This window comes from Pristis pectinata, chromosome 10 (genome assembly GCF_009764475.1).
Source record: "Pristis pectinata isolate sPriPec2 chromosome 10, sPriPec2.1.pri, whole genome shotgun sequence".
Lineage (NCBI taxonomy): Eukaryota > Metazoa > Chordata > Chondrichthyes > Rhinopristiformes > Pristidae > Pristis > Pristis pectinata.
The window spans coordinates 65,981,033-65,993,717 of NC_067414.1; the positions used below are offsets into that span (position 1 = coordinate 65,981,033).

Genomic DNA, 12,685 nt, shown 5'->3' on the forward strand with positions numbered 1-12,685 from the left:
CGGAGGACAGTGCGTATTGCAGACGATCATTGTGTACTATAGGCGGACAGTGTAATAGGCAGTGTTTATATTAAAGGTGGACAGTGTGTGTCTACCTGCTATGATCTGGATGTTGCCGGATGCCCGCAGACTGAGTTGACCAGGCTGGGTGAAGGGTCGCAGTGAACACCGTGCAGAGGGGGGCAGGGGACCGCACCGCTGGCTGCAGCCTCCGAATAGATGGCCAGCGAAATGATTCACGGAGAGGAAGAAGCGTCCGAACGTTCAAAACACACACTAGTAAAATACATCAGCTGCGAGGGCAGCCCGCGATTGGATAAGGTAAATACTTCTATCTTTCCGAAAGATCAGCCCCGCAGACTGTGCCCAGTATGAATATCAGCCGGAGCTGACATTAAGCATTTCAGTAACTGATCGGGCTTTATCTGTTCGGTTCCCGGTAGGAAACCATTGCATGGCTTTTCTGGTTTCGGTTTTTACTGTGATGGATTCTCCCTTAAGCTTGACACCCACGACTTGTATTTATAAAGCTCCATGTCGTCAAAGCAGCGTTTATTACTTCCACGTTTAAGAAAACAGCCAACCATAGACAAATGAATATGTTGGTTTTCCTGAATGTCAAACACTAGGGAAAATCCAAGAAATGATGGTTATGTTAACTGCTTTCTTAAAAGCAGGAGAGGTGTTGAATAATTTCCCCTCCCCAGACGAAAGAGATGAGTTATCTCCCCAGTAGAACTGAACTCCACTTTGAGCGCGATTGGTGGAGATGGAGGGAAATGAAATGTTCAGCTATTGTCCAAAGCCCAGACGTTGACGATATTTCCTCAAACGGGATATTGAGAACAAACACAAAACACAAATTGCTGGAAGCACTCACCGGGTCAGGCAGCGTCTGTGGAGAGAGAAACTGAATGTTTCAGTGATATTCTAGCAGAGCCTGGGCTAAGATTTCGGATATTATGGTGCAAAATGTGACCTGTTGCGCTTGGCGAGGCGGTGGTGTACACCCGCCGGTGAATATGTGAACAGACCGCACTGCCTAGAGCAAGAGTGCCGGCGAGGGAATTTAAATAAGGGCAGCAGAGTCAGGTTGAGAAACAGCGGCACACGCTAACCAACGTTTAATGAGTTACTTCCATGGTCAGAAGAGATAAATGCTAACTTGGAAAGCTGTTGGGGAAAATGCTACATCATTCCCTACACTTTCCACCCCACCCAACATTTCTGTTGCTGTACCTCAGAGATGTACTTCAACTCACACCCAGTCCATATTCCTACCAAGTCTCTTCATCTGTTACCCTCGGACCAGCTCCCAATTGGGCAGCTTCTCAGCTGTAAAATTCTCAGTCTTGTTTTCAGATCTCTCCATGGCCTTATTCCCGTCCTCCTGTGGAAATCCCTCCAGCCTGAATATGGTCCGTAATCTCCGCGCTCGTCCAGCTGTGGACTCACCCACCACTGGTGGCCACGCATCCAGCCAAGGTCCAGAATTCCCCCTTTGCAAGCTCTTTTTTTCTCTCTACTGGTCTCTTTTTCTTTAAGGGCAGCCCGAAGAAACCGATCACACGTTTAGGATACATGAGGCAGTAAATCACAGCCTGGATTGGCAAAAGTAGTTGAAACTGGCCTTGCTCACTCAATTTGTATTCGCCTCAATTTGCAACAATATGGTGAATCCTGCTATATGGGATCTGCTAGGCGACAGCCGTTGAAACGTTGAGTCTCAGACTTCCAGGCATGAGCCGCAGAACATAAAGTCTGAGGCCTTGTTTAGTGACAAATGGCACTGAATTGGTCACTGCACTTTGTCACTGGACTGCATATAGAGTGAAATACATTTTTTGGGAGATTCCCCAGCATTACACTGAGGAATTGTGATGGGATCCTGCATCAGGAAAGACCATGTAGGGTCTGAGCCCCATTGATTTTAATGGGAATTCCAGGGCAGTAGGTTAGGAGACAAAATGGAGAATCATTTTCAGATTGATAATGAGTGGGATGACACTGGAATCAGTGGTAGGGCCTCAAATATCTACATTAAGGATTTAGATAAAGTGACCAAGTATATTGTGGCCAAACTTGTTGATGATACAAAGAGGATGGGTTAGCACACTGTGTGGACAATATAAAAAGCCTGCAAAGGGATATAGGTAAATTAAATGAGCGACCAAGATATCAGCAGATGAGTAAAATATAGGCAAATGTGAGGTTATCCACTTCGGTAAGGAAGAATGAGAAGGAAAATTAGGTGACAAAATGTTACAGTGTCAAGAGATCTGGGGATCCTGGTGCATAAATTACGACAGACTGGCATGCACATACAACAATTAGTTTGGCAGGCCAAAGGAATGTTGGCTTTTGTATGAGGAATATGGAGCAGAAAATAGGAATGTTCTGATTCAACTTTACAGGGAGGTAGTGGGACCATTAATGAATATACTTGCATTCAAAGTAGTGCAGAGAAGATTCACAAGGTTGATTCCTGGGAAGAAGGGATTAAGCTACCAAGAGAGGATAAGCAAATTGGGCATATTCTTATTGGAGTTTAGAAGAATGAGAGGTGATCTTATTGAAGTATGTAGATTCTGAGGGTATTGACAGGGTGAATGCTGAGAACTCCCCCACCCGGTAGGAGTACCTTAGAAACAGGGAGAATAATTTCAGAATAAGGTATCATCCATTTAAGACAGAGATGGGGAGGAATTCTTTGGAATTCATTACACAGAGAGCAATGGAGTCAGAATCATACAATATATTCAACGCAGAAATTTGCAATCAAGCACAATTAAAGAGATAAGAAATAACGTAACACTTAAGTGTACAATAAAAAGTGGCACAGATATTGGTGATTAGAAGGAATACAAAGCAAAAAAAACAAAACAATTAGTAAGAGCCACGAATATGAATATTGGAAACAAACTCAAAATCAATGGAAAAACACTTTACAATTTTATTGGAGAAAAGGGGGTGGGCTGGATATGTTAAATAATGATTTTATGCCAGTACTTATAATAGAGGAAGAGGCTGGCATACTGGATAATCTAAGGAATGTAATCATGAATCAGGGACATGGACGTCAAAGTAAATGTAAACAACAGAATAATAGTAATGAAGAAAGTAAAGGCAATAAAGAATGATAAAACCCCTGGACCAGATGGCTTCCGTTCAAGGATTTTGAAGAAAGCAATGGGGAACACTACACATGACCAAATTTTACACATCTTTCTCAGAAACCTTTCCCTTGTTTTGGAAAAGAATGCATGCCACTCTTTGAAGAAGATGAGAGAGAAAAACAGAGAATTGTAGATAAGTCAGCCAAGGGATGCTAGGACACTTGTGCTTCCTCATGGAGTCCAACAGATGTATGCAGATCTCCTTAGATTTCCAGCACTTTTTTTTCCCCCAGAGTTCATTAGATTTCCATTGAATTCTTGCAGCCTCATTGAATGTGGTTGTGGACAGAAGGGATGTTTAAATTAATTTCTTTTTTGATTTAAATTTATTTAATTATTGTTGTGTTTTTAATAATTTTGTTTTAAAAGGTAGTATATTTAATAGTTTTGAGCCGTTGTCACAAACAAGTTCTCAGTGACAACTTTAACAGTCGGTAAGCCTGGAGTCAGGGCCTTATTGACTGTCCAGGCAGCAGTAGAGGTAGAACTTATCAAAAAGCTTGGAGAGATGTTGTGCTATGCTCGGCCAAACTAGTCACTAGAAGATATAGCCTAGTAAAAGATAAAATGAATAGCCATAAACATGGTAAATGGATTTCAATGTAGGCATTTGTGAGGTCATCCATTTTGGAACTAAATATGATTGAACTGAGTACTTTCTAAATGGATTCAAAATAGAAACAGCAGAATTGCATGGGTCATTAAAGTACTATGGTCAGGTATGGAAAATATTCCATAAAGGATAAACGGAAAGTTGGCCTTAAAACTAGGGGACTAGAAGGTAGAAGTTATGCTCCAACTATTCAAAGCCCTAGTTAGATCACACAATGATCTAACCAGGGCTTTCAGATCAACCTCTTTCACTCAATCTTTTCAGAAATGAACTTGGGAAACACTCCCACATGTTGTAGATGGCAGAGCTTTTGAACTCTCATCCACAAATGGAAATTGATGTTGGGTCAGTTGTTAATTTTAAAGAAAAACATAGATTCAAGCAGGAGTTAGCCATTTAGCCCCTTTTACTTGTTCCACTATTCAAAACGATCATCACTGATCTTTTGCCTTGGCACCATCTGCCCATATTCCATGATTGCCTTAATATCAAAAAGTCTGTTGAGCTGTGCCCTTTCAGTGTAGAGACTTCTGAAGATTTGCTGTTCCTCTGGGTGATGAATTTTCTTCTCATCTGAGTCCTGATTGGTGAACCCCTTATGTTGAGGCTTTGACCTCTGGTTCCAGATATCCAGGCCAAGGCATATATTGTCCCTGTACCTACCCTGTCAATTTTTTCAAGTTTCAGTGAGACCACCTCCCATTCTTCTAAATTCTAGAGAGCCTAGGCCCTGTCTGGTTAATCTCTCCGCAATGGACAATTTTCGCCATCCCAAAAACTGATCTGGTGAGCCTTTGCTGCACTCCCTCTAAGAGAAGAAAATTCTTAAGTAGGAAGTCATGACCTATACACAATATTCCAAGTGTGGGCTCTAAATTGCTGTAAGACATGTTTACTCTTCTCTTCAAATTCCCTTCTAAAAAAGGCCAACATACTGTTTGCTTTCCTCACTACTTGCCGTACCTCCATTTTAACTTTAAATAATTCATATTACAAAGAGACCGAGGTCCCTCTGAATATGAATACATTTCAATCTCTTACCATCTAAAAATACAATGCTTTTTAAATTTTTTTTCTATCAAGGTAGAAGACTTCACATTTTTCTCCATTATGTTTCATCTGCCATGTCCTGGTCTGTTCACTTGCATCTGACATTGATAAATTATTGTTAACCAAAGATATTGGGAGAAACAGGAAGGGTAGGTCTATGGAGTTTGGACATAGATTATCTCATTGAATGGTGGAATAGGTTTGAGGACCCACTCTTATTCCTATTGTTTCTATCTACATTGGGATTCAGGCATAAATTCTATGTCCATAAACCAGGCATAGAACCAGTAAATTTCTAAGTCTTACAATTTCCTTTCCTGTGACTGAAACTCGTGTATGACTTTAAAATGTGTTCCAAAGTTGAAACTTCATCTTTGATGAAGAACCCCATGGAGACATAGAGTTGTACAGCACAGAAGTGGGCCCTTCAGCCCATCTGGTCCATGCCAAGTTTTTTGCTCGCCCACACTAATCCCATTTCCACTCATTATGATGGTATCCTTCTGTGTCTTGCCTATTAAAGTGTCTGTCTAAAGGCTTCTTAAACATAGTAATTTTATTTGATTCCACCATCTCTTCTGGCAACAGGTTCCAGATATGGAACTCTCTGTGTAAAAAAGAAACTTACCCCTCAGCTCCTCTTTAAAACTCTTTCCTCTCACCTTAAACCTATGCCCTCTTTTTTTTGTTACCCCACCATGGGAAAAAAGATTTTGGCTATCTACCCTTTCAGGTCAGCCCTCAACCTCCTTCACTCCAGGGAAATCAAGCTCAGCCTATCAAACCTCTTCCCATAACTGAAGTCCTCCAAATCAGGCAACATCCTGGTGAATCTCCTCTGCACTCTCTCCAGCACAATCACATCCTTGAATTAGGATCACAACCTAATTCAGATTGATTGTATGGTGAGATATAGCTTTAATTTCTATTATACTTGACAGTTTTTATAAATATTGTGCTGTTTCCAGTCTTTCTATTCATGGATGTGACAGCTCAAAATAGCTTTTTGCCAGCTGAATTACTGAGCTCAGCTGCAGTGTTGTTTTGCGCAGGAATTGTTTATAACAGACCGACTAAGGGAATACCATTTTATTGATTGTATTTTTTCTAGCTTGCAGTAATGGAATGGAGCCATATCACTTCTAGTACCTGTGTTATTCTCTGTTGTATATTCCTATATTTGACAAGAATGTATATATATTCAGAGTGTCTCAAAATGCTTTACAGCCAATACATTATTTTTGAGCTGAAGTCACTTTTGGAATAGCAGTGACCAATTGTGCATCCCACAAACAGAAATGGAGAAACTACTCTATCTGTTTATGTGATGTTGATTGTGGATTAAATATTGGTTAGGGCAAAATGTATTAACTCCCTTGTTATTCCTTGAAGAACTACTGTGGGGTCTTTTGCATCTACCCGACAGGGCAGGTGGGCCTCATTTAAATATCTCTTCTGAAAAATTCATGTGTGGTACAATGATGCAGCACTAGTTCAGATTTTTGTGTTCAAGCCTTTACACATTGCGCACACATATACTTCCTAGTCTAGTTGAGGAAAACTGAAATTAATCCAAATTCTTTTGCCACACTATCAACCTGGCTAAGACCAACTTTAGTTAGCCTAAATTGGGGGATGAACTTGAAACAAGTGCAGCTGCTTATGTCACAGAGAAAACAATGAAAATAACACCTTCCTTGTCCTTGTTAGGATGGTTTTGTAGTACTTTTGAGATGTCATAATGTTGGACAAGAAACAAAATGCCCTTTATCTATGCACCAAGTCTATTTTGAATTGTTTATATTTTAAAATAATGTGTTAGATCAGTTTCCAAAGTGTGGTTATAGTGATAATGATAATAATATTTGTCTGCTTTAGGCCAAAACTTCAAGAAAATTGTCTATATGCAGCAAATTATGTTTTGCAATTGGAGGTGCTCCATATGAGGTGGTTGGAACTGCAATAGGATTCTTCCTGCAAATTTATCTACTTGATGTAGCACAGGTGGGTATATTTAGGAAAAGGATAGACCTGCATAAAATAATCTTTGGAAATAACTGCATTTTATCTTTTTGAGAACTAATAACTACTATTACCAATGGAAGTTGCCAGCAGTCACAGTGGGGTTATATTTAGTTCAAAAGTTGAACTAGAGAGTTCACTCACTGTCTCTAAATCGGCAGTGTGACATAAATTGACAAAGGTTCACATTGTGACTAAAACCATGGTCACAAAACCCTAGTTCTAATGTACAAATTGATTGAAAATGCATGCTTTACAGAGTCAACAATATACTATTCAATCCAATGAACTGTTTGTCATCCTTTTGGAAAGAAAACATTTATTGAGCCAAACAAATAGCAATACAACTGGGTGATTCTAATTCAGTTGAAACAAGTGCAGCTGCTTTAATGAAAACAAAAATGAAACAACACAGATCCTTCCATTAAAATAGAGAAGAGAACTAACAGTTTACAAATCAACAGGGACTTTACCCATATGAGAAGTGCAGCACTATATCTATAGTATAATCAAATTGACATAGTCACTCCATTGACAGTGAATGATTTAAAATATGTTAAGACCTTAAAGTCTGTGGACTCATTGGAGATACAGAAGTTGCAATCAATAGTATTAAATCAATGGGTCAGAATTCTATTCAGATTGGGCATGTGTTATATTAAGTGAGGTCTTGAATTGGGGCCCTGTTTGACTAGCAATTTGCTAAAAAGGTTTATTATATTCTTTCCTCTGCAATAGAGAAGCAGCTCTTATATTTGTGTCTGTGATTTCTCCAAGTCTTCTTACAACTTCCTGCACTATATTACGATAAATAGTTTGCTTAGTCTACCTACTCATGTAACCACAGGGATGTCCATGGCAATGAAGCAAGGCTGAATAAAAAGCTGATTTGTTCCCCCTTTCCTCTCCCTCAAGTCTACCACAGCAAGGAGTTGTTTATTTACTGGGCATGCAACAGAATTCTCTGTATTCTCCCCACGTGATGGAAGCTGTGCTTTGGGTGACAAAAATTATTAAATTAAACTTTTGACCTCCACACAAAACTTTGCCAGTTTTTGTCATTAGGGACACAGGAAGCGTGCAAGTAAGGATGAATTAATGAGGAGCAGAAGTCAGCTTAGCCCCTTATGCCAGCTCCACCAATAAAAAAAATCATGGCTGATTAAATTTTGCTCTCAACACCAGTTTCCTACACTCTCCCCACACCTACTGATTCCCTTATAGTTTAATTATCTTCAATGACCTTATGTCCATGTCTTCCTGGGGTAGAGATTTCCAGAGATTCACGACCATCAAAGGGAACTAATTCCTCTTTGTTTCCATCTGAAATGCATGACCCCCCTTACTCTGAAAGAACACTGCCTAATTCTCGATACCCAGCTGGGGGAAATAATCTCTCAGCACCCACGCAGTAACTCTCCTTCAGAATCTTGTATGTTTCCATAAGGTCACCTCTCATTCTCTAAACTCCAATGAATATAGGCCCAACCAGTTCAACTCTTCTTATGTCAATCCTGCCATCCCAGGACTTGGCCTAGTGAATATTTTTGCACTGTCTCCAGACAAGTATGTGCTTCCATAAACATGAAAACCAAATCCAGCATTCCAGGTGTGGTCTCATCAGTGCTCCGTAAAGTTGCATCAAAACTTCCCTACTTTTACACTTCATGCCTCTTGCAATAAAGTAAGGGTAAGCAGAGTCAGGTCCCCATCCACCCCTCAATAGTCATCTAAAAAATTATACCTAACATGAGCTTGTAGATGTCTGTGCACATGTTGACTCTATACAAGTAAGAACTCTGTCATATGTGGCTTCAGAAGCCAATGTTAAATTCCTGTGCGTACCTCTGATGGGATAGGGTTTTGAAACATCAAAATGTTTTCTTCCAACCAGCTTTTCTGAATGTATGTGTCCCACAGCACTGAGCATCAGGTTTTTATTATAATCTGATATCCCCTTTTGGACAAATTTATTCCTGCTAATGTGGGTGAACCTAGCTTGCCCACAATAATTCTCTGTCTGAGATTTCCATCAGAAGATCTTGCTGAACCTTTTTATTAACAAAGTCAAAGTCAAGTTTATTGTCATATGTACATGTATGCACAGGTGCAATTAAAAACTTACAGCAGCATCCACAAGAAAAACAAACTGTTACACAATTTTTTCATGAAAGAACACAATTAGAACAAAAACAAACATTTTGAAGATCTTGTAACGGTGGCACAAGCAGAATTCTCCCTTGAAACAAGGTGCAGAACTGAAGGTGATGGTGTTCATGTGCTGTACCAGTTATTGTCCTTTATGCTCGCAGTGCCACAATGTTTGAATGTATGCCAAAATAGTTTATGTCAAAGCAGTGCACTACTTTTGGAAAATACCAAATATAAGACCAATCCAGAGTTGCCAATCAATGGATTCTTTTTCAGATAGTGTATAAAGTGAGAACGAAAGACTTGAATTTACATGGAATATATTAAAAAAACATTAGAACTAGTCAGCATCTGTGGAGAACTCTGACAAATGAATGACTCTGTTTCTCTCTCCACAGGTACCGTAGCATTTTCTGTATGTATTTCAGATTGAGCATTTGTCGTGTTTTGCTTTTGAACTTGTATGGCGCTTTTCATCTCTTTCATAACATCCCATAGGGGTTTGCAGCCAATGAAATGCTTTTGAAATGTAGTCTATATCGTAGGAAATGCAGTATTCAATTTGCAGGCAGCTAGCTTCAACTAGTAATGTGATTAAAAACTAATCTGTTTTTGTGATGTTGCTTGGGAAGAACTCCCCTGCCTAGAGTTTAGGCTTTGTAACAGCTGTTGTTAGATCTGAGACTTGATAATGGAGGGACCACTCACCCCAGATTACCCAGGTTCTGCTATAGTCTTTCCAAAAAATTATTGATTTGGTTAGTCCACTTGAACTAGCTGGATATTAGTGGGAAAGCATTTGGTAATGGCTTGTTGATGGTAATGAAGATTATGGAAAGATAGTTGAGTGTAATCTCGTCAAAGGTGATTGATATCAAGTGTGAATATCGCCTGCTTTTAGTAGGTCTAATCCTGGATATTTTCCAAACACTGTTTCATCTTCTAAAGAGTAGTGAACATAATTGAACTCTTTGCAATTATCAACAAGCATCCCCTGACAGAGGGAAAATCATTTGTTATAGATAATGATGATTTGGAAAAAGATGCACCTGACAAATTCCATATCTGTTGCTCTGAATCTGGCCTTTATCCAGAATCATATTCCTCATGCTGCTGTGTGTTTATCAGTGCTTTCGTATAATTAATTGGCCAAAGCTCTTCCCATTGCATGTACCTGCACAATTCCAGTTGCATAGATTATTGCACAATTTTTGGTAACATTTTATTTTCAGTTTACAAACCTTGGAAACATCCAGTTATATCACAGATTTTACTGTCATCCAGGCGAGTTTGCAGCATTCTTATCTAAAACTGAAGGCTGAGAGTTCAAATTCCTGCTCCAGGAACACTAGATGTGAGTGCACAAAACTACTGTGACACCCCAGTGTAATACTGCAGGATTACTGCATCATCAGAAGTATCATCTTTCATGTGATATGTTAAACTAATGGGCCCATCTGTCATTTAGGTGGATGTAAGACATGACTTCAAAAGGTGAGCTGGGAAATTAATTCCAGCATCCTGATGAATATTTATTCCTCAATTAAACCACAAAACCAGATTTTCTGTATCACATTGCTGTTGTGAACATTCACTGTGCATGTTGGCTAGATTAGAACAGTGATTACACTTCAAAAGGAATTTGGAGATGAGACTGCAGATGCTGAAATCTGGAGCAAAAGACAAACTGCTGGAGGAACTCAGAGCATTGAGTAGCATCTGTGGGAAGGAAGAAATTGTTGATGTTTTGGGTTGACACCCTGCATCAGGACCTGTGTTTTAAAGCAGTTTGAACCCCACATAATTTGTTTGATAGGCCAAAAACATAGGCACAGATATTCTGAGGAGTGCTGACCAGGTTTTAGTTTGCAAGGCCAGCTTAGTATAATATTTAGCAGATGCTTCCTTAGTGTGGGTGGAATATCCAGTGAGATATAGTCCCAATCTGAAACTTTTGAGGCTTGAAGATCAGGAACGTACAAGAGATAGGAGCAAAACTGGTCCTTTTTCCAAAGGTACTGCTCAGGAGATTTTATTTAGGAAATGCTGCAAAGTAAGATTTCAGCTCTTACTTCAAGAACAGCTAAATTATGCAATGCACTATCCCATATCCAAAGCTAATGTTGCAGGTCTAAAACAAAATCTAGTGCTTTACCAACATCCACATTTCATTCATCTTTCCCACAAGTAATCTTACAGTGAATGCCAACAAGATTTAAATATCACCTTGAGACAGTACACAAATAAACAAGGACGATTTTTAGCACCTCACATGCCTACATAACATTGCAGAACTATACATTTAATCTGCTTGCACTTCAAGGTTGGATTCAGAAGCATACTGTCAATACAAGCTACTGGAATGCTATACCTTGCAGTGTTGAGCTCCAAAAAAATGGCAGCGCCCCTGTTAAATTAATAGTGCATACTGAAGCTTGTGATTTTCTCACTGATTTGGTGATCACCACCATGGGGCAGCAGAAAGGATATCAGGAAATTTGACTGTGGTCACACATGTCAAATTATCCTGAAAAATCTGTGCCATTCTAATGGAGCATGCCATTGAAAAATAGCAGGCCACAGTTTTGCCAGAAATTGAGTCCATTTTACTCATTTCCCTATTTAAGAAAACCATTATTTTTCAAATTTCCTGTGAATCCCATTCTTGTGACCCGAGTGACTGCTGGACTTCTATTACATATCAATATCCACTGTAATTGCATTGAAGTTGCTGTGGTTCCATGTAGGATCCTCAGGGACATCAGAAAAGGAAGTTAGTCTTTTCACTATTTAAATTCAAAGTACAGAAGTGAATAGTGAGGACTCTTGCTCAGCCAGACTCTTTGCTTATGTTACATTAGTTGTGAGACTTTCTGCTTATTCTTAAAAGTATTTTTTCATTTTTATTTTCAGATAACTCCATTTCATGCTTCCTTAGTTCTATTCATTGGAAGAGCTTGGGATGCCATTACTGATCCAGCTGTTGGATATTTAATCAGTAAAAGCAAATGGACAAAGATCGGGAGATTAATGCCCTGGTAAGTAAGCTTTATAAATATTATAAAAGGAGGTGTATACAAGGGATTGTCATGTTTTGGGATCAAACCTCAGAGAGCACTGACATTATGATGATCACCAAATCAAAGATGCAACTAACAGGCTAATCCTGCCTCTCATCTAGTAGGAACTCAATGGATGAGGACCATGCTAGTATCGGGTATATAAAGTTAGTAAGTGGTACCTTAAGGACATGTTGGCCTTTCAGCAAGGTGAGCAGATTTGCTACAATTCTCTGGAATATCAGTAGTTAAGAATGATTTGAAGTTTTGAAAGGAATTGATAGGGTAGACTGAACGGCACTGTTTTTTTCTTCTGATGAGGGAGTCTAGAACGTCAAAGCACAACCTTGAAATCAGAGCCAGTTATTCAGGAAAGTAGGAAGCAACTCTTTTCCCAAAAGGGTATGTGGAAATCACTCCCATAAACAGCAGTAGATGCAATCTCAGTTAGTTTCAGATCCAAGGTAGGAAGATTTTTGCTCAACATGTGTAATAAGGGAAATTGAGCCAAAGCAAATTGATCAAGATGCAGATCCATCTCCATCATGATCTCACAAAATAACAGAATAGGTTACAGGGACAGAATGACTGATCATGTTTCTACATTCCATTGT

At 39.3% G+C, this 12,685-nt stretch overlaps 1 protein-coding gene across 1 annotated transcript in view; it reads left to right on the forward strand.

Annotated features, from left to right (window-relative positions):
- Positions 1-219: 219 nt before the first annotated feature.
- LOC127575493 (sodium-dependent lysophosphatidylcholine symporter 1-like) overlaps positions 220-12,685 on the forward strand; it is a 76,556-nt gene continuing 64,090 nt past the window's right edge. Inside the window, 3 exon segments of the mRNA XM_052025426.1 lie at positions 220-321; positions 6,718-6,843; positions 11,926-12,050. Of these exon segments, the coding sequence (XP_051881386.1) occupies positions 220-321; positions 6,718-6,843; positions 11,926-12,050 (353 nt within the window).